This window comes from Leptonychotes weddellii, chromosome 5 (assembly GCF_054177405.1).
Source record: "Leptonychotes weddellii isolate Sample4059 chromosome 5, ASM5417740v2, whole genome shotgun sequence".
In the NCBI taxonomy this organism is placed as follows: Eukaryota; Metazoa; Chordata; class Mammalia; order Carnivora; family Phocidae; genus Leptonychotes; species Leptonychotes weddellii.
In genome coordinates, this window is record NC_138373.1 from 114,237,112 (window position 1) to 114,259,538 (window position 22,427).

The following is a 22,427-nucleotide window of genomic DNA, read 5'->3' on the forward strand; positions in this document are numbered from 1 at the left end:
ATGCTTGAATGGATGAATGAAAACAGTCTTCTGTACTCTTCTATTTTGGTGACTTATACAGTATACTTAAAGCAATGAAATAGTTTCAGTTGTATTATCTTTATTAATAAGTTACATTGGGTTTCGTATTGATAAACATAATTTAATATCAGGTAGTGTCATCTATTTATTGTCAAGTTCCCAAGACTCCCAAATCTTAAGAAATCGTCGCTTTCTTAAATTTTCTGTCTTATATTTGGATATTTTATTTATATTTGCATGATCACAATCAATCAAAAAATGGCTAGTATTTGATAGAGCTCTTTAGACCAATTTGGGAAACAAATCTGTCATGTGTCCAATGAGATAACTTCTCCCTTGGCCAAATGTATATTCTGCTTTAGACCTATTCCCCATCTCACCTTATCACCCCCAAGCCACAGTGCTGTTCATTTCCTATTTGAATAAACAATCTGATGGATTTAAAAATCTTTTCTTTCAAGGTTTCATCATCCAAACATACTGGAGTTGGCTGCCTATTTTACAGAGAGTGAGAAGTTCTGCCTGGTTTATCCATATATGAGAAATGGATCCCTTTTTGACAGATTACAGTGTGTAGTAAGTCACACCTATGACTCTCCCTGACGCTCTGACCCCCTGAAGCCCTGAAGAAGCTGCTGAAATGTCCTGTGGGATCCAGGGGGCCAACATGTATTCACAGAAAGAGATAGCCAACAATGGGTTTCCCAAGGAAGTAGAGGACTTTTCCATGAATTAATATCTTACTCTAAAAAAAGACTGCACAAATACCTGAGTTATTGTGTGTTGTGCAGCATGGTGGCCAAAAGATTTGTGGGGTCCTTAGTCCTTATTGATTCCATATCTCAAATGAGTTTACATTAACTACTCTTCTTAGATAATTTCTATTTGCATAACTTCACACAAAGTACCATTGAATACGAAGGACAGACATAAAGGTGATACAGACTCCTTAAAGAGAAAGAGGTGGAATAAATGCCTTGATTTCTCATGTTTTTGAAAGATAAGTTTAAAAATTCATTCTGAATAGGTTAAGTCTCGGTTAGGGTAAGAATAAAAACATATTATTCTCAATTACCCACACTATTATGCCACAAATAATTTTTAAGTCTTATTTAATGAACTTTTTTTTAAGTAGGCTCCACACTGGGTGCAGAGCCTGATGTGGGGCTTGAACTCATGAACCTGATGAGATCAAGAGTCAGATGCTTAACCGACTAAGCCACGTAGGTGCCCCTTATTAGTGAACTTTTAAACAGAGTTACCTTACTGGCCATATTTTGATTAAGCTAATGTTAAAATTATTGGGTATTTCCATTGGCTATAAAAAGGCCTAGTACCATTGGCAGCAGAGGAAAATGTATCTTGAATTACAAATAGGTTGTGGGAAACCAAAATGTTCATACCCTCACCTTACCCCACCTCACCGTCTGCTTTTCTTCTGGCATACTCCTATGTAATGAGTATACACATTTCATTACCAAACCAACTACTGTTGTCTTTTTAGGGTAACACGGCCCCACTCTCTTGGCACATTCGAATCAGTGTTTTAATAGGAACCTCCAAAGCCATTCAGTACTTGCACAACACGGAGCCATGCTCGGTCATCAGCGGCAGTGTATCAAGGTAAATTATCCCAGAGCCTTAGGTTGCACCTGAAAGCCCCTTTCATCATCACAGGTGAGTCAGACTTCACCCTATTTTCTACCTGTAGTTTCCGTGGTATGTGTGTGTGTTTAAGGATTAAGAATTCTCATCAAAGAGGGGTGTCTGGGTGGCTCAGTCAGTTAAGCGTCTGGTCTGACTCTTGGTTTTGGCTTGGGTCATGGTCTCCGGGTGATGGTCTCGGAGTCGTGGGATCAGCCCGTGTCAGGCTCTGTGCTCAGTGTGGAATCTGCTTGGGATTCTCTTTCTCCCTCTCCCTCTGCCCCTCCCCACCCACCTCCGTGCGTATGTGTGCTCACTCTCTCTCTCTCTCTCAAGATAAATAAAATCTTAAAAAAAAGAATTCTCATCTAAGTATGTAAAATCTTACTTTTTTTAGTGAAGTATAATTGACATACAATATCCAGTTAGTTTCAGGTGTACCTTACAGTGATTTTATTTTTTTTATTAATGAAAATTTTATCTACCCAATTTAAAAAGCTACATTTACATGGCCAAAGGGAGAGTTTATATTATCTTTGGGAATTATTAATGAACAACGTAGGATAGACAGTTTTGTGTATTTTACTAATTATACCTGACACTAAACTTTGAAATGAACCTGTATTAATCTCCCTTTTTTCTTTTTAAGTGAGTTTTAAGGAAAGGTTAAGTGACTTATACAGAGATTCCCAGCAAGGTAACAGCAGTAGACAGTAGACAGTAATTAAAATTCTTTGTCCCTGAGTCTTTTGCTGATTCCACTGAGCCTGCAGCCTCTTAGCTTTACGTATTCACCTGTGACAAGACAAGCAGCAACTCCCGGTGTGCATTTCTGAGACATCAGAACATTAGAAGCAACGTCTTCCATCTTTCTTTTTTCTTTTTTAGTAGACCTAAAGAATCATTCAGACAGAGAGTAGATACTCTGTAGCAAAATCCCCCTGGTGAATTATTCCTGTGTGCCCTTCATCTCGAATCTGTCCAAAAGTAGGTAAATATACCTTTGCTGAATAGCAGGGATGACTGAATTTAAAAGGCTTCTGCCTCTTCTGAACCATCTCCTGGTATCTTGAAAAAGCTTTTAGTGTGCTTTTGAGTTGAGCAAAAGAGTGACTGATTACTTCTTTGTTTTTCTGGTGGAATGAACTCCATATAAAAAGACTCTAGATTTTTCCTGAGTCCTGGGCGTGTGCGGAAACAGCCCATAGGTGTCTGCTCCTGTGGCATTGTGGTTAAGTCATCAACTCTGCTGGCCCCGTTGAATCAGCACAGAGTGGGTGCTCCCTCAGGGGACCTGGGTCAAAGATGCACAGCAACAGAGTCAAGTCTATTCCGAAGGGCTGAGGTGGTCACCCCCAACCAGAAACAATCCACCTACCTCGCCACCAGCTCAGCACAGTAGGTTCTTAAATATATTTTATCTGAGTAAATAAATATCTGGAGTTTTTCTGTACATATATTCTTCTTCTGGTTTAAACTTAAAGTAAGTCTAGCTTCTTTTCCATCCCAAGCAGTAACACATTAATGTTATTAATTTTTCTTTTGTGAGACTGAGTTCATCACATCCTTTCCTGAACGCAGAGCTTGAGGGGTGAGAAGCAAGAGTGTCAAGGTTCTGGTCCTTGACGGGCCTGGGGGACAGGGAAGGCCACCAGCTGGAACAAAGGGAGCGTCAGGGTGGAGGGCTACAGATCCAGCCTCTGCCCACGTCCAGGGTTTTCCGCAGCTGTGGACATGCCCCCCAGCATCTCTCTCAGGGATCAGGTGAGAGCTCGGGCCGTGGCCTTGACACCTGCTTTCTCATTATGGATAGGTGTCTTCAGCGGGGGAAATCGGAGGGGTAGACGAACCATGAGAGACGATGGACTCTGAAAAACAAACAGGGTTCTAGAGGGGAGGGGGGTGGGAGGATGGGTTAGCCTGGTGGTGGGTATTGAGGAGGGCACATTCTGCATGGAGCACTGGGTGTTATGCACAAACAATGAATCATGGAACACTTCATCTAAAACTAATGTATGGGGATTAACATAAGAATAAAAAAAATAAAAAATAAAAATAAATGGATAGGTGTCTTCAGGCAGGTTCCCAGGAAATAGGCTCAGAGGAGAGGCTTGCCCGCAGGAGGTTTTTTAGAGGGCTCTCAGGAACAACAGGAGTAAGGGAGGGAAGGAGGAAGGCGGAATTGGGCAATTGGAGAAGCTGAGCTGGGATATGGTAGTAGAGGCCTCGGTCACTGCCATGGGGAGCACTGGTGCTGGGATGGCCCTTCGAAGATACCCTGAAGTGCGGCAGGGTGCTCGGGTCTCTGCACCCCTGCGTCTGACCAGCCCTGCGTGGGGCTGTGACTTGCACTATGACTTGGACGAGGCAGCTCCCTTCGACCAAGGGCAGGTTGCAGGTACGGGTTTAGCTGTGCGCCATCAACAGCCCCCTCTCCCTGGCTGGGGAACTGTTGTTTCCCTGGGTCCTGGAGAAGGGATCTGGGCCACATCGCTGCAGCCCCTGCCGTCACGGGGAGAGATATGACTGCCTGGTGCTCTGCAAAATGGGACCACGTGATTTTTCTTTTTCATCGACTTTCCTCCCCACCTTCTTCCCATCCTTTCCTCTTTTTTTTTTTTTAAGATTTTATTTATTTATTTGACAGAGACAAAGCGAGAGAGGGAACACAAGCAGGGGGAGTGGGAGAGGGAGAAGCAGGCTTCCCGCGGAGCAGGGAGCCCGATGCGGGACTCGATCCCGGGACTCCAGGATCATGACCTGAGCCGAAGGCAGTCGCTTAACCAACTGAGCCACCCAGGCGCCCTCATCCTTTCCTCTTAGCTCACTATCCCCTAATGTTTCAGAGACATCTGATTTAAGAAACTGACTTTCCATTTAATGTGATTCTGAGCAAACTGCTTAATTTCTGTAAGCATCAGTGTTTCCCTCTGCAAGATGCTCATAAAAGAATAATAGCATCTATCTTTTAGAATTAAATGCCATAAAGTCCATACGATGCTTGGCAAAGAGAATGCACTCATCACATGGTAGCTTCTCTTATAATTAATGAAGATGTGGTAGGAATCTGATGGCAAAGGCTAAGAGATATGATGGCCAATCTGTCTTTTTTTACTTATTACCACTCTTAACCAAGTGGTAAGTATCCCAGGTGCTATAACCAATATACTAGAAGGTGGGTGACTTATAAACAACACACTTTTATTTCTCACCGTTCTGAAGGCTGGAAGTCCAAGACCATGGCACCAGCTGATTCTGTGTCTAGTGAGGATCCACTTTCCGACTCATAGATGGCCATCTTTTCTCTGTGTCCTCGCAGGGTGGAAGGGGCAAGGGATCTCTCTGGGCCTTCTTTTATAGGGGCACTAATCCCAGTCGTGAGGGCTCTGCCCTCTTGACCTAATCACCTCCCAAAGGTCTCACCTCCACATACCATCGCATTGGGGGTTAGGATTTCAGTATATGAATTTGGAGGGGGGACACAAACATTCTATTCATGGCACTTACCTCCATCATCAACTTACTGTGTTTGAAAAGTAGGTCCCACAAACTAAGCTCTGTTTTAAGAAAAATCACTTCTGTGTCAACATATATTTATTGAACATTTTGAAAATCATGTTTATGTTAGTTTACAAATATATGTGGAACATCTGTTGTATGCAGAGCATTGTATTAGACCACGTGGGGTAGATGCTGGTGATCATCGTCTTATCCTTGAAGTTTCAACCTGGTGATCAGAGACATAACACAAACACAGAAACTATATGGTGAAACACCTAAGATGCTCAATGCCTGCCTGGTCTAAGAAGGTTCATTCTAATTGCAGAGTTCCAGGCCCAGCCTTTGAGGAGATGGGTCATGACAGTGGATTGGTTAAAAGAACAGGAAAGAATATTCCTAGCAGAGGCAATCATTTGTTCAAGGGAAGGAGTCAACTAAAGGGTTGCCAAGTGTATAATGAAAGCAAGAAAAATGGCTTGACTGGAAAGGAAGGGACAAGACCGGAGAAGGAAAGGGCTCCTGGGAGGGATGAGGAATGTGGGGGGCAGGGGTGTAGTGGGTGTGCATGCTAACCAGGCTGAGGACCTGGGTAGGATAAGCTAAGCCCTTACGAGGGACTCTGAGGCGTTTCTGGGACTAGAGGTGGGAACAGAAAGGTCTGGAGTCTCTTACGATGTCTCACACTTAGGAGGAGGCTCTTTCTTCCAGGCCAGTATCTCAGGTACTTGTCTGGATGTGGCCAACTATAGAATAATTTCAGTAACACTGCTAGACAGAGTGCCCAACAGTATTACAGATACAGAGCACCAAAAGATATCTGGTCAGATACAGAGAATTTCATGGAAGAGGCAGGGTTTAAACTGGATATGTGCTACCAGCATATTCTATTTTGTTAGTTGGTGCAGGGGCTGCTGAGGAGTGTTGCCTTTCTGGGTTTCCCAAAGGGGTTGAGGACTCAGACGTAACTATCTATGGACTATGCCCGCCTGGGCACGTGTCCAGGTATGGAGTTCCAGGGCTGTGGGCATTTCTTTGAGATTGTGGTTTCACATGGCTCATCAGTGTGTCCCTGGAATCAGTGATTCCAGAGCGAATCAGCCCTTTCTTTCTTTTTTTATTTTTTTAATTTTTTTTTAAAGATTTTATTTATTTATTTGAGAGAGAGAGAATGAGAGACAGAGAGCATGAGAGGGGGGAGGGTCAGAGGGCGAAGCAGGCTCCCCGCCGAGCAGGGAGCCCGATGCGGGACTCGATCCCGGGACTCCAGGATCATGACCTGAGCCAAAGGCAGTCGCTTAACCAACTGAGCCACCCAGGCGCCCCTTGAATCAGCCCTTTCTACTGCCAATGAACTCTTGACCCTTCTGCTGAGCCTGCCAGCAAGGATGTTAATTAGTGCCAACTATAACAGTACATCCCACCCCCCCTTTCTTTGTGTGCACCTGTTCTCTGGGAACTGGAATGGGACCAACCCATTTCATTCAGGGCACTGAACATCTGATGGTGATGACATTCAGCCTCCAGCAGTCTTGACCAAATGTGAATTGGCTGACCCAGATTACCCTCCCGATTCTTTTAAATGAACTCTTCACTTTGCTCTAAACTTGGGCCTCCCTGATTCTTGGTCCCTGTTTGTACAGCCTAGTGCTTTGAGGACAGTCTGAGATTCCTATTCTTTTGTTCGTGTCATATACATTTTCTCACTCTTTGGAAGGAAAGGCAGCTTCTAGGAGAGATGTCATTTTATTGCACGGCCCTGATAATTGGCTCGAAAAAGGACATCTCGAAATGTGTTCAACAGTGACCTTTTCTGGGACTAAGTCAGGGCTCTGTTTTTGATGGAGTAAGAAATGGAAGATATTGTTACCTTTATTTTCTTTTCTGCATTTGGACCTCAGACGGATGAATCACAGGAGAGTTTGTCATACATCACTTGACATTACTAAATAATGTTTTTTTTGTTTGTTTTTAATAGTATGAAATAACATGGAACAATGCGCATAAAGTAAGACTAAGTGAAAAAAACCAAATTGAACTAGTATACAGTATACAGTTATAACTTTGTAGAACTACAAATTCATGAATTTTTCAAAAAGATTAAGGGGTGCCTGGGTGGCTCAGCCGGTTAAGCCACTGGCTCTTGCTCTCAGTTCAGGTCTTGATCTCGGGGCCATGAGTTCAAGCCCTGTGTTGGGCTCTGCACTGGGCATGGTGCCTACTTTAAAAAAAAAAAAAAGATTAAAACATACCAAAATATGAATAAGGTTTTATGTAGATGGAGAGACTATGGCTTTTTGATTAATGGTTTATGTTTTACTTTTATATCATGTTTTTAAAATTTTTATTTAAGGGTTATGTTCTACTGTTATAATAAAATAAAACTCCTTGTCCGGAAAAGGGCAGATGATGCCTGCACCCTCCTCCCAGAGTTGTGGGGATGCAGTGAGGTAATGAGTGTAAAGCCCAGGGCCAGGCTTGGCAGTAAGCTGTCGTTCCTGCCACATCATGGAGACTGTCTCTAAGTGTCTCATCCAGCCTGTCCTTGGACCCTTGCACGGTGTGTTGTTAGTGCTCCATTTGGGTGCAGCTCTAACGATTGGAACTTCGTTTCTTTTGAGCTAAAATCTGTCTTCCTGTGACTCACCCATCAACTGTTCTTTTGCCTCAACGGTTATCTTTATATACCTGAAGGAAAGAAGAGAGAAATTTCATTTTACGTTTGCTCGGTAATCAACAGTTTCTTATCTTTTATGAGTAGCTGAACAAAAAGATGTTTCTTTCGGTTAACTGTAGTAAATTGAAAGAGTAGCAAACGGAAAAAGGAGGGTTAGGCTTTAGTCCCGGCTCTGCCATTAACAAGCTATTTTGCAAAAAACAAGTCATTTCGACCATGTGCGCTCATTTACCGCATCTGAAAAGGAAGTGATGATCCTAGAGCAGCGAAGACAAATCTGTTTCATCCCACATTCCGTCGTTGGTGGATTGGTAATGACTTCCCACCTGCAGTGTTGAAAGGGAACCTGGGGTGGGGGCATTCTGAACTCAATTAGTGATGTCTGCCAAGGAACCGGGAAGATGCTTTGGCAGCATTTGGGCCATCTATTTGCCATATGCGGAGTGGTCTAGGTCCACTTATGGTTTCAAATTCTCTTAAGTTACTAAGTGATTATATCAACGATTGCTTGCTTGGTATCTGCTATAGACTCAACATTATGCTTAGGTAAACAACATAAGCTGGCTTCTGAGTAAGTGCCAGATGATATAGTGCAGGAGGCACAATGGGAACTTGGGGGAAGGAGAACCACTGGAATTCAGAGTAGCAGAGTGAAAACTTCAGGGAGGAAGTGAATCTTGGGCTGCAAAGAGGATTTGAATGAAAATAAGGGAAGGAGGAGTACTTTTCGGGTGAGGGGAACAGTATAAAGAAAGTCCCCGAACAGTACTAAGCACTGTCTAGCCAGACCATTGGGAAGTGCCAATGCATTCAAGGGAGCTGATAGGCTGCAGACAGATTAGGGAACTCGGTGAAGGCCAGCCTGACTTTAGACCTGACATAAAAGCTGACTGAATAACTTACTCCTCCCAGCAACCCTGAGTTTGGATATCATTGGTCTTATCTCAGTATGACAGAGGAGAAAGCTGATTTACAGAGGTTTGTAATCTGCCTCTATCCCATGTCTGCAGATGGGGAAGGAGGTGGGGTTCTATGTTTGTGTGGGTCCGAATCATGGTCTTTTTAGGCAATTAAGTGTTCCTAGCTGGGATTCCTGCGAGCATGTTGGTTTCATGGGCAGAGACAGGGAAATCGGGCAGGAGATGAGACCATCACGAGTGCAAATTTGGAAATGTTGACATTGGACTCTTAGTGAAAATGGCAGTAGGCAGCAGACTTTGAGGGGAGATTAAGCCTGGAGGTCAGCATTGGGAATCTTTGTCTTGTTCAAGCAGTGAGAATACATAGTTTTCTAAGGCGACACCATCAAGGACGCAGCTGCGGAACACCCAAGGAGGAAGCCGAGCCCACATTTCAAAGGTATTTTCAAGAAGTCTAGTGGTTTGGTTAGCCCAAAAACGTCTTAGTAATTTCAACTCTTCAAAGGGAATGTTATAAAAACAAAATTCAAGTCCAGATGGTGGAATTTAAGGAGGAAAAGGATTTAAAGTAAAGAATCATAAAGAGTTGAAGTCTCTGTTCTTGGCAAAGTCTCTGTTATTTGGGAAACGAAGATGTTTTTGAATTACAGGATCACATAAAAGCATCTGAAAGCAGTAAACCTTGTTATTTCCATCCTATCCCTTAGCCAGCTTAATTGTTTTCACATTTATGAATGATTTTAAATTGAAATGCATTTTATCCTCGGCATTTTTCATCCCAGGCATTCATTCCTGTTAATGTTTCCAAAGCCAAGATAATCTCGGTGAACATTTCTAATGTTTCCTATAAGATCATGTTCTCAGTCCGTATTGCCATGTGTCTCCTGCCAAGTGAAACAGCCTTTCATACGAGGGACGTGGTCTAGGAAAGAAAGGAAGGGAAAAGCCATATGCTTAAAAATGAATTCTTAAAAAAGAGAGATTGATCAGAGATGTACGGCGGTAGTGAATGCGTGGAGAATTTCCTTTGTGAGGGACTAGAAACACTGAGTGGCTGGGAGGGAGGCTAGGAAATCACAGATTGGCCCCTTCCTACAACCGTGACACCCTTGCCTGAGGACCCAAGCTCCGCCTGCATTTACCCCCCAGACCTGATGTGTGTGTCAAGGACCCCACTCAGCTCAGTGTTTAGTAGGGATGCAAAACCTACAGGGAATGCAAAGTATGTTTGTTTGATGGGTTGACTGTTTAATTAATGAATCTCCTCCCTCTCCTCTCCCACCTCCCTCCTCCCCCCCCAAAAATGTACTTTTGTTTTTCAGAAACATTTTAGATATAAACAATTCTTTTTCCTCCAATTTTTCTATTTTCCCCTAGTGTCTCCCTTCTTCGAAAATTTCCAGATAAGTCTATTTTTTCTAAGGGATGCCAGCACAATTAAATAGTACATAAATTTAAATTGTCCTTGTTAATTTTGTTTGCCATCACTGTCTCTAAACCCCAACATCCATTTATTTATACACGTGTGTACATAAGTACATGCATGCACACATATATGCCAAACGATTCTTCTTTTCTCTCCATGATCTTAGAGTATCTGGAAATGTTACGTTAGTCAGGTTCTTCCAGAACTTCTCTGGAACTATTTTGAAACTCAGCAGACACCCTGAAACTAATTAACCCAAGGATCCCCAGATCTCCAGGGTCATCGTGCAACCCCCTGTACCTTTGTTATTTCAGACTGGTGCCTTGAACTTCTAGAGATCCCCAACCAAGTTTCTTGGGATTTTAAGGTGGATGTAGGATGGACAAAGGCCAGCCTACATCCTTCAGAGTATATTTCAGGGCCCTCCCTGTGTAGCAGGCACTCTGAATACATTTTCTCATTTAATCCTTGTAACAACCCTGAGAGGTAAGCCTCCTCCGATCTTTTTACCCATGAGGAAACTCAGCCTTAGGGAAGTTGCGCTAGTTTGGTTAGAGGCGAAATTTCACATTTAACGCAGGAATATGCCTAATTGGCTGGGCCTTTACATAGAGAGTCTAGGACTCATAAATCATCAATAAAGCAGTAACAACCTTTAATACTGTCTCTGAGTCCTGCCTGGGTTCAATGGAAAAGAAAGAGAAGGTCGTACAATCGAAGGGGGAAGAAAGGGCTTCAGCTGCATCAGATGCTGGGCATGCTGAAGTTGGGGGGAGGGGGTGTGTATGCCCTTTTCCAGTAACCTGTAGCTTCCCTGAGAAGTTGGATCTTGCCTCATCTGGTGAGGGGTGTCTCGGTGTTGTAACAGCAAGATGTCCTGTTGCCTCAGGCTGTCACCAAGAGGCCGGTGGATCCTCTTTATCTCTGGGACCAATTTGTTGGAGTCCAGACTTTTCTGGAGAATTGCCAGGCACTCAGGGACTGGGCTACTCTGTACCAATAACTCCCCCCTCAAATCCTTTACAAATATGTCTTTTTAAAAACCAGTCATGTGCTTACATGTCAAGTGTGTATTTGCACTTCCATTCAAATTCTGCATTATAATCTAGATGCATCATCATGCTTTGTATTTATATTTTAGGCCCAAGGGCTTCGACTAAATCAGGAGAAAAACTGACGTGCAAAGAAAGCAATTATTGTAGCCTTTGGGAGGTTCAAGTCCCTCAAAAAGAATTGTCGTGGAGACCCCCGGCAATAGAAAGATGAAGTATGTTACTCCCCAGAGTCAGGACACAAACTGACCACCTTGTGTAGGATTTGCCCCTTCTCCTCAGTGTACCACCACTGATCCTGTACTAGAAGAATCATCTAGAGAGGCGATGGTCTGTGTTACAGTAAGGAGCACTGTGGGAAAGAATAGCAGAAATAGGTTGTGGAGACACTAAATTGAATTGAATGGGCCATTACATGTGTCTTGTCTATCTCTTTGGTAAGCATGATAGCTAGCAAGCCGCCCCTTTTGTTCAATTATACTGTTACGTGATTGCAGTTAGTTTATATTGTCTTTATTTCATTAATCTGTTCTTAGCCCCATAGGATAAACATATTCCATTGACCTGCGTGATAGTTGAAGGCACGGCATGAATGTTCTATTTAAGCTGCAGTAAGGGAAAGAGTTAGGGTAGACCTCATTGTTGAAGGGGTTTTGCAGTTCCTACTTTCTTAAAACAGAACATTCTTCTTCCTCAGCTCCTGTTGACTTTTCTTTAGAACGGAGTAAAGCACTGCACATTCTGACTGCCAGCCCCTCACTGGCCCGAAGCCCTCTGTGCGTGTTACTGTGTCACACATTGTGGTTACCCGCTCCCCCTAAGTCTGTCAAGAGCATGAGTCAAGTTGCTGAAAGCTTCCCACTAGCTTTGCTGAGGGGCAAATAAAGGGATTAGATAATGATTTTGGTTTTGAGGCTTTTTTTTTTTCTTTTGTGCTTAGAAAAGACCTATTCTTCAGGAATTCTAAGTGTTTTACAAATTCGGCTTTTGCATCCTCATGGGTCTAGCATTTTACGTTATGATTTTATACCTTCTTCAGAGCCGGAGTTGAGGAAGAAGAGGGCAAGATGTTTGACACTGAGACTCTGGCATTCAGAGTCTTTCTGTCCCTCTATGCTGAAATCCAGTGTGTGCGTGCAGGGGGAGGGGGTGTGTGCAGAAGAGAGCTAGGCTCTCAGTGCGGCAGAAGCCAGAGGGGCAGAAGGTGGGGTCCTGCTAAGGGGAGTTAATGAAACTCTCTACCCATCTCACCTCCCCGCACATGTGGCAAATTCCTGCATTAAATACCCCAGCACTCCGAAATGATCCTGGGATCTCCAGAAGGCTCCTCCTTGACCGGAGCCCTTGAGGTGTACACATACCTATGGAAGAAGTAATTTTGAACTAAAATGCCTGTTCTTATTTGGAGCTGGAGAGAAGGTAGGATCCGGCTCTAGTGGACTCCACATCTTCAGAGGTTTGTCAGGATAGTCAACGCTGTTTTCCAAATGAGATGGATGATGAGTGCCCTAGATGTGCGGGACCCAGGCTGGCCTTAGGAGCTGCCAGGTCTGAAATATACGGAGAAGAGACAAGGCCAGGAGAAAAATGAGGACTGTGATTATTGATACAAGTCTGGAGGGCTGGGCCCTCTCTGAGGTTCTCATAAATGCAAGGATCACACAACAGGTAAGAGCCTTGGGACTGATACATGAGGTGGGCTCTTTGGATTTTGCAATTCTCCTGCCACCCTTAAAGACAGAGAGTGAGGGGCGCCTGGGTGGCTCAGTCGTTAAGCGTCTGCCTTCAGCTCAGGTCATGATCCCAGGGTCCTGGGTTCGAGCCCCGCATCGGGCTCCCTGCTAGGCGGGAAGCCTGCTTCTCCCTCTCCCACTCCCCCTGCTGTGTTCTCTCTCTCGCTGTGTCTCTCTCTGTCAAATAAATAAATAAAATCTTTAAAAAAAAAAAAAAGACAGAGAGTGACATCAAGTTTAGAATGTGTTCTGGATCCTTAAAGGGTCCTGAGAAATGTCTTCATGCTGTCTGTTCTTAACTCGGTTCTAGACAAACTCCGGGCTAGAATTCTTTTTTCTTCTTCTTCTTCTTTTTTTCTTTTTTTTTAAAGATTTAAAGATTTCTCTCTGAGAGAGAGAGAGAGAGAGAGAACGAGCAGTGGGGAGGGGCAGAGGGAGAGAGAGAGAGAGAGAAGCAGACTCCCCACTGAGCAGAGAGCCTGACATGGGACTCAATCCCAGGACCTGGAAACCATGACCTGAGCAGAGGGCAGACGCCCAACCGACTAAGCCACCTAGGCAACCCCGGGCTAGAATTCTTAAAGGTCTCAGCTTTGAATCCTCAAGACAGAAGTAGGACTCTGAGTACTCTGGATTATTAAGACACCTGCAATTCAGACCTCTGAAACTAGGTTCTGCCTGTCAGCCTACCTGTACAAGGTGAGCAAGGGACTTCTGGAACTTTTGTAAGAACCAGTATTTGTTCAGGATTAAGAATTTCTTGTCCTTATCCCATAGCTATTACCACTTTTTTTTTTTTTAAGATTGATTGGTTTATTTTAGAGAGACCGAGAGAGAGATGAGCAGGAGGGGCAGAGGGAGAGGGAGAGAGAATCTCAAGCAGACTCTGCACTGAACACGGAGCCCATCGAGGGGCGCGATCCCATGACCTTGAGGCCACAACTTGAGCTGCAATCAAGAGTCGGACGCTTCACTGACTGTGCAACCCAGGCGCCCCGCTGTTACCACTTTTAATAACAACGTGTAGCACTACAAATATACCACTTGCGTTTTGGATGGGCAGACCTAGTATTAGAAGCTTTGGTTTCAGGGAACAAAAAGTAAGCTCTGAAGAGCCCCCAAGCAGAAGTGAGAAACAGATTACTTTCTCTTGGTCCACCCACCTGTTTTGTCAATATCCATCTGCTCTCTTATGATTCGTTACTGATTTTCATCTTCCCTACCATTTATTGGGCATTATTGTATGCCGGGTAGTAGGCTGTTTGTGTTCAGTTCTGTGAGTTCTGTTGTTTGCCTCATTTCACTTGTGAGGAAAATGACACTGAGGCGTACGGGGTGAAGTTAGCCACCTGCGGTCACGGAGCCAGGGTAAGACAGAGCCGGGACTCACTCCAGTGGGGGCCGTGTGAAATGCATGGGCTTAGCCTTTCGCATCCCTGATGTGGCAGCCCTTTGAAGGTAAAAGTAAGCTGATGCTTACCTGTCAGCCAAGATGTTAAGTGATTTTTAAGGCTTTTAATGTGACAGGTAGCTAAAACTGACTTTAGGCACTTAGCCTTTACCTCTGCAGATATTTATATTTTAAGTAAGTCCCAAAGACATTTTTGCCTTTACTCCATAGAAAGTCCATACAGATGGGACAGTGGACTAGGTTTATCCTTAAGGCAGAGCTACCAAAGGTTCCTCACCTCATTGCAGGTTAGTGGCTCTCTGCTGATAGGCTGGACATTCCACAGCACAGCTCTGGGCACGTAACAGGTATTTGATTATTAGCTGATTAAAACCCACTTCATGTTCTCATTATGTATCAGAAGAGCACAAGGAAAGCTACTTTGCTTAACTTTAGTTTCTCCTATTGGCAAAGGATCAGCTTTATCCACCAACTCCCTACATGTATCTATAAATTTGAAAAGCCCACTGTTCTTAGGTCAGGTTTTCATTTTATTTTTTTAGAGAGTTATTTATTTGAAAGTGAGAGTGCAAGAGACAGCATGCGCATGAATGGGGGGAGGGGCGGAGGGAGAGAGAGAATCCCAAGCAGACTCCCTGCTGAGCACGGAGCCCGACAGCGCTTGATCCCAGGACCCTGAGATCACCATCTGAGCCGAACTAAAGAGTCGGTCACCCAACTGATTGAGCCACTCAGGCGCCCCAGGTTTTCATTTTAGAGTTTTGTATAATACTTGTATTTATACTTTAAGAAATATGAGAAGATGCCCTCTAATTCATGGGAAATTATGTATGGCTTTGTGTTGTCAGCGTTTGGAATTAACCAGATATGAAGGTGAGTTTGTCATTTTGTTTTTCACCGGGATGCCTTTATGTTTTTGTCTTGTTTGTCCTTGATTACAATTTTAGTGCAAACATACTCTTGGATGATCAATTCCACCCCAAACTAACTGATTTTGGCATGGCACACTTCCGACCCCACCTGGAACATCAGAGCTCTACCATAAGCATGACCAGCAGCAGCAGTAAACATCTGTGGTATATGCCCGAAGAGTACATCAGACAGGGCAAACTTTCCATTAAAACGGACGTCTATAGCTTTGGAATTGTGAGTACCAAGTGCCAGTCAACAAAGGAGGAAAGCTTACCACCAGGACTGCTCTAAATTCTAAGAATTTTTATAAGGGCTTTCACTTTTAGACCTATTGATTTCCTGTTACTCATTGTCTTATACATTAATTTTATGTAATCAGTCAAATAGTAAAATAGAGTCATTAATTAGAACGAACGTTACCTATTGTCAAGGTTAATCGCTGCAACTAATTCTATGTATATATTTAACATATGTAGCTGACTTTCTATATATTCCCTATAGGTAATAATGGAAGTTCTGACAGGTTGTAAAGTGGTGTTAGATGATCCAAAGCATATCCAGCTGGTGAGAATTGTCTTCATCTCTGTTCCTATCTCTCGGTCATTTTTGGGGTAGAGTTCTGAAAGATAAAGTTGTCTTCTTCTCTTCCTAGAGGGATCTCCTTATGGAATTGATGGAGAAGAGAGGCCTCGATTCGTGTCTTTCATTTCTAGATAAGAAAGTGCATCCCTGTCCTCGGAATTTCTCTGCCAAGCTCTTCTCATTGGCAGGCCAGTGTGTTACCACGCGGGCAAAGTTAAGACCATCAATGGATGAGGTGCGTACACGTGGTTTTATTCAAAACCAAGCCCACAGAACCATGGAAAATCTAAATTGGATAAATTATGTCTGAGTGAATTCTTTATCAATGAGGCAGATCCAGCCCCCAACACAGAATTCTAACCTCATAGTTTTTCCAAGTCACAAGTCACATTATTTGGTCCTCTGGTAGAGAGGTCATCGTTGGGTGGGACTTAAATGAGTAATTTTAATGAAAAGACTTAAGTGAGTAGTTTGGAGAGAATTTATTCAACACTCATTTAGAGATCTGGTCTATTAAAAATGCATTACATATTTCTTCTACTGATTTTTTAAATTTACTCATCAATTTAATCATCCATGCATTGATTTGCTTATTTGTTCAACAGATACTTAGCTAGTGCTTACTTTGCATGTGCCAGACTTGGTCCTGGTGCTGAGGGTACACCAGTAATCAAGATATAGTTGCTGCCCTCAAACTCACAGTCCAAAGTGAGAGTCAGATTAGGTAATGTGGCATTTCAGTACGGAGAGATAAGCGTAATGATAGGTGGAAGCCCAGGTCAAATGGGAACGTAGAGTCAGAACACATACCAGCCAAGTCAAGGAAGCTTCTCGATGGAGGTGATGGCTGAGCTATATTCTAAAGAACAGGGTGAATTTAGGCAGCAGTAAGGATAGAGGACATTTTAGTCGAGAGAATCTATACCTGCAAACCTCAGAGGTGATGGATTTTATGACACTAATACAGCAGGCAGTTCATGGAAGTGGAATATGGTGAGGGAAAAGCTGGAGTGCTTAAAATAATAGAAGGTTCCAGGTGATAGAGGGACATGAATTCCATTCTGGGATTTGGGGTTTTATCCTGAGTCTATTGTAGAGCCACGAAAGGGTTTTATTTTTTTTTTTTAAAGATTTATTGATTTATTTATTTATTTGACAGAGAGAGAGACAGCTAGAGAGGGAACACAAGCAAGGGGAGTGGGAGAGGGAGAAGCAGGCTTCCCGCCGAGCAGAGAGCCCGATGCGGGGCTCGATCCCAGGACCCTGGGATCATGACCTGAGCCGAAGGCAGACGCTTAACGACTGAGCCACCCAGGTGCCCCCACGAAAGGGTTTTAAACAAGAGGTCAGCATAATCAGAATGTAAGGAGCACTGGCCTGGGAGTCAGGAGAGCTATATTTTAGGCATGGCACCACCAGTAAGAGCTATGTGACCTGGAATCTTGGGGCCAAAAAGAGCTTTGAGATACATAGTGGAAGAAACATGGAACTGGGAGCCAGATCTGAGGTCAAGCAACACATCTGCTCCTTACTGGCTCTTGATATTTATTCCCTTTATCTGAGCCTCAGCTTTATTATCTGTAACATGGGAATAATAGTGTTTGTGCAGATTAAATGAGATAATGTGTGTGAAAGCACTTTGTAAATAGTAAAGCTCTCTAAATGTATTTTTAAAAATTGCATGTGTGTGTGAAGGGATGTTACATGTTCTTTTAAATCTGGTCAAAAGTTCTCACTTTGGGCTGCACATCCAAATCAAGTGAGAAGCTTTTTAAATATAGATTCCTGGGCCCCTATCTTCATATTTTGTCGGTGATGATCTATAGGTTGGGGCCAAGGGAATCTGTATTTTAAGAAGGCTCCTGTAGGTAATTCTGACATTTGAGAACTACAGATTGGGTCCCCTGTACCCTGACCCTTTCTAGTACTCCGCATATTAAGGTTGAAGTAAAAAATGTACAGAGACTCACCCCAGGTCACACAGTAGTTGGTGGCAAATCTAAGCCTCAACTCAGGTCTCTTGATATTTACTTTAGTGCAGTTTCTTTTATACTTGGCTTCAAGTCTTTTAATTTACTCACGAAACTGAAAGGGTTTAGCTAATGTTTAATAATACCTTCCCATTCAGAACTCTATAGTTGAAGTTATTTCATGAAAATAAGAGAATATTCCTTAATAGGTAGATAGAAAAAAGGTGAAAGGAGAGGTTATGGAAGCTTAATGCAAATGTTTCTTTGCTTCTTGGTTAACTAGGTCCTAACCACTCTTGAAAGTACTCAAGCCAGGTTATATTTTGCTGAGGATCCTCCCACCTCTCTAAAGTCCTTCAGGTGTCCTTCTCCTCTGTTCTTGGAGAACGTACCAAGTATTCCAGTGGAAGATGATGAAAACCAGAATAATCGTTCACCACCTCATGATAAAGGTTCGAGAAAAGATGGAGTGACTCAGAAAGTTCCATTTGAATGTAGCCAGTCTGAGGTTACGTTTCTGGGCTTTGACAGAAAGACAGGCAGTGAGAGAAATGAGGATGCCTGCAACAGGCCCAGTTCGTCTTGTCAAGAAAATTGGCCTCCAAAGCATTCAGCTCTATCCCAGGACCCAAGGGCCTATGGTGCATTTATGGACCCTTCTGCAGAAGCTCCAGGCCATTCTTACAGGAGCAGGCCAGTGGAGACCAGCTGTTCCTGCGAATTCTCCTGGAACGAATGTGAACCGCACAAAAGGGAATTGATTTCACCAGAAGATAAAGAAGAAAGCAAGTATTGCCAAGGCACCTGAGTGCAGGTACCATCTTGGGAAAACATTGTCACCGTAAGTCATGCTATGAGGACTATCAGTGGTGAGTTTGGGGGATGCAGATCAATAATCTGGACAATGCTATTCCTTCCTTCCCAATTCCTAGGCTTACACTTTGGCTAAATTAGAGCTGGTCAAAATTACTGAAGATCATGAGCTCTGACCTCAGACAAACAAAACCTACCAAAAAAGGGACTGGATTCTCCTGTCTTCTTCATCATCAGCAGCATGGGCCCTCAGAGCCTCCAGTCTGCTAAGTAGGTTCAGTTCAGTTAAATCCCATTGTTCTGTTTAGCTTGCTCACGAAGGTCATAGGAACTGTCTAATTTGTAAATGTTAACAGATGCCTTTTTCAAGAATTACCTTTTTGTTTATTTTAATTAACACTTAGTATTTTTTCTACGCATCCCTGTCAAGCCTGCCTGCCTGAAGATGAGCCGGATTCACTCTTGACTGTGACACGTTCTCTGTAGAGAGGGGATTCTTGCCCAAGATCTGGACTTCTGTATTTAAACTGTTAGGATAGTTTATCACATATCATATAGTTGTTAGCTATTATTATAATTTTTTTTACAAACTCAGGAATGAATTTGACATTCATAATCCTGAGTAGAATTTATGAAATTTTAATCAAGTAAATTTTGTTTCTGAGAAAATGGCTGGTCACAAGGGCCTATGTCAGCTCTTTGTTTGATCCTATACCTGCCGACTCTGTGCCTTTACTCCTCCTGTTTACTGGGTCTCCCCCTGTTGAAATCCTACCCAGCCCGTCAAGGCCCAGCAGAACTGCGTCTTCCAGGAAGCTTCCCCCAGCCGGAAGTACTCGCCTCATCAGCATTTCCATAGCATTGTTCTTGTGTTTCTGTTGTATACTTGTCACTTTCTGAATTGTACCGAAGTTATCTATGTCATCTTCTCTCTCTTACTAGGTTGTAAACTACCTGTATTAATGTCCTACTGTTGCTATAATAAATTATGACAAGCTTAGTGGGTTAAAACAATATAAGTTGGGGTGCCTGACTGGCTCATTCGGTAGAGCATCCGCTCCTGATCTCAGGGTCGTGAGTTCGAGCCCCACGTTAGGTATAGAGATTACTTTAAAAAAAATATATATATATATATGTTAATTATTTTACAATTCTGGAGGTCAGAAGTCCTTGGCATTCTTTCTGGAGGCTCTAGGGGAGAATTCATTCCCTTGCCTTTTCTAGCTTCTAGAGACTACCTGCATTCTTTGCCTTGTGGCCTCTTCCTCCATCCTCAAATCCAGCAATGTGGCATCTTTGAATCTAGATTTCTCTTTCTTTTTCTCTTTGACCTTTTCTTCATCACCTTTTTCTCTTACTTTGGCCCTCCTGCCTCTAGTAAGGATCCTTGTGATTGCGTTGGGACAACTCAGATAATCCATGGAAATCTCTGCATCTCAAGACCCTTAACTTAATCACATCTGCAATGTCTCTTTTCTCCTGTAAAGTAATTCACAAGTTTCTGTGATTAGGACATGAATATCTTGCAAGGAGGTGGGGGAGTAGGGGGTAGGGGTGGTGCGGGGCGGGGGGCGGCGGGGGGAGGAGACATTACTCTATCAGACTCTGAGTATGTAGGGGCCATCTCTTCAAGGCCTAGCATGTTAGCCTGTACAGAGCTGTTGTTTGCTTACAAGTGAAGTTGAATTAAATTATCTCTAAGAACCCACATAATAAAAAATTCAGCTAGTAAACATTGCTGAATAAAGTGGGGATAAGGACTGTCTTTATGATGATGGATGGAAACATTCCAAGAAAACCATTTCCACGGGGTTAATGGAATTTCCCTCTCTAGAACATTTATAATAAAAGGGTAGATCTCTAGTCTCTGCGCATCAAAGGAATAGGCTCACGCACTTTTCTTCCTTCCTTTTCTTTCCTTCTTTGTGAATTAGTAGGGTTGGGTTAATCATAGTCAGATTGGAGTCCAGATTTAAGAACAGATGATTAAAGAAGGAAGTCATCAGGAATCAGGGTCAGGTTAACAGACCAAGGTCAGAAACATGAAGCTATAATTCTGGGAAAAAGGGCCTCATGGTGAGGTTGAAAGCCTTAGTTTGATTGGCAGGCCACATAAAGGCTCAGAAGCAGTTGGGAGAGGTCATGCTCAGGCTGGTCCTCAGGGGCCCTGACTGCCCCTTGCGGTCTTCCCCATATGTTCATGGCATGTGTTGACAATGCTCCCAAATTGCCCATGTGCCAAAACTAGTAGAGGCAAAGGGTTGGACTAGACTTTGTATGATTTCAATTCTTGTGACCTGTCCTAGTTTGGAAACTCTTGATCATACATGTTAATGAAAGGAAGCATAAAAGTCTTTGATGTTTGGCTTTATATACAGTAAGCCATTATGAAGCTGATTTAGCTTATCTTAGAAATACAGTCTGAAAGTATTTTGGCTGAATTGGGGAAATTGGCCTGGGATTGTGTGAAGTTGCCACTAATAACTCAAAAGAGGTAATCAAGACAATCAAGAATTGACTTTATGTTAAACTGTTTTTCACTTTGAATCTGGACCTCCCACTACCTTCAATGAGAGGTCATAAAGGAAGCTGTGATTAACACAAGCCCCCAACCATGGCTCAGCACATTTGTAGTCTGTTGGAATTATGTTGATTTGAATGTGCTTATTTGACTTAAAGCAGTGTTTCTCAAATTTTAGTGTGCATCCAAATGATGTGGAAGTCTTGTTAAAAACACAAATTGCTGGACCCCACCCAGTTTCTGATGCAGTGGTTCTGGGGTTAGGAATTTGGCTTTCTGACAAGTTCCCACTGCTGCTCATGCTGCTGCTTGTGTAGACCTCTCTTCGAGAACCACTGCTTTAAAGTGTTCTCCAATGGTTATCGATCAGTAGATTCTACCTTGCCATCTAGGTGTATGTTTTTTGAGAGAGTAATCGTTTTTAAAAAGTCTTTTATATTTACCCTATTACTTAGGATTTTGCTTAATTGGAGTAGGAGCTCTAGAACTATTGTTTTTATTTATTTATTTATTTATTTATTTGACAGACACAACGAGAGAGGGAACACAAGCAGGGGGAGTGGGAGAGGGAGAAGCAGGCTTCCCGCTGAGCAGGAAGCCCGATGTGGGGCTCGATCTCAGGACCCTGCGATCATGACCTGAGCCGAAGGCAGACGCTTAACGACTGAGCCACCCAGGCGCCCCTAGAAATATTGTTAATCAATAATCTTTTTTGATGAGGTCACCTTGCTAGGGTATGACTACTTTGGACATCTTATAGAGCAAGTCAGATTAGCTGGCAATAACCTGATCAATGATATGGCAAGCAGATGTCAGTGTGGCTGGAAATGAGAAGAATTTGTGTGATCCAGTCCTCCTTGATTTGCCTTCTGGTGGGTGTGTTAATGAGTGTTAATTGATAGGAATTTAATCTTGCATCCCGCTATGGGCAATGGGAGGACACCTCCATGGCTTCATGAGGTGGAGACTCGGGTACACGAAGAAACCAAGAATGAGCCTCCAAGTGTTCCCTTTGATCAGCAAACATGAATTAGTAAAGAATTTCGCTATTTTCATCCTTATAATGCACCGTGGGCAAGCCCCAAGGCCGACCCTATTTACTTGTTAGGTTTTTTTTTTTTTTAAAGATTTTATTTATTTATTTGCGAGAGAGAGAGAATGAGAGACAGAGAGCATGAGAGGGAGGAGGGTCAGAGGGAGAAGCAGACTCCCTGCCGAGCAGGGAGCCCGATGCGGGGCTCGATCCC

The 22,427-nt window shown here is 43.2% G+C and overlaps 1 protein-coding gene across 4 annotated transcripts in view; it reads left to right on the forward strand.

The window, feature by feature from the left end:
- IRAK3 (interleukin 1 receptor associated kinase 3) overlaps window positions 1–22,427 on the forward strand; it is a 66,791-nt gene that overhangs the window by 40,501 nt on the left and 3,863 nt on the right. For all 4 annotated transcript variants that reach the window (XM_081822009.1, XM_081822010.1, XM_081822008.1 and 1 more), the window contains 6 exons: window positions 483–597; window positions 1,526–1,644; window positions 15,330–15,528; window positions 15,796–15,858; window positions 15,947–16,111; window positions 18,130–22,288. In XM_081822009.1, the coding sequence (XP_081678135.1) occupies window positions 483–597; window positions 1,526–1,644; window positions 15,330–15,528; window positions 15,796–15,858; window positions 15,947–16,111; window positions 18,130–18,654 (1,186 nt within the window). In that variant the 3' untranslated portion in view covers window positions 18,655–22,288. The remainder of the gene's footprint in view (window positions 1–482; window positions 598–1,525; window positions 1,645–15,329; window positions 15,529–15,795; window positions 15,859–15,946; window positions 16,112–18,129; window positions 22,289–22,427) is intronic.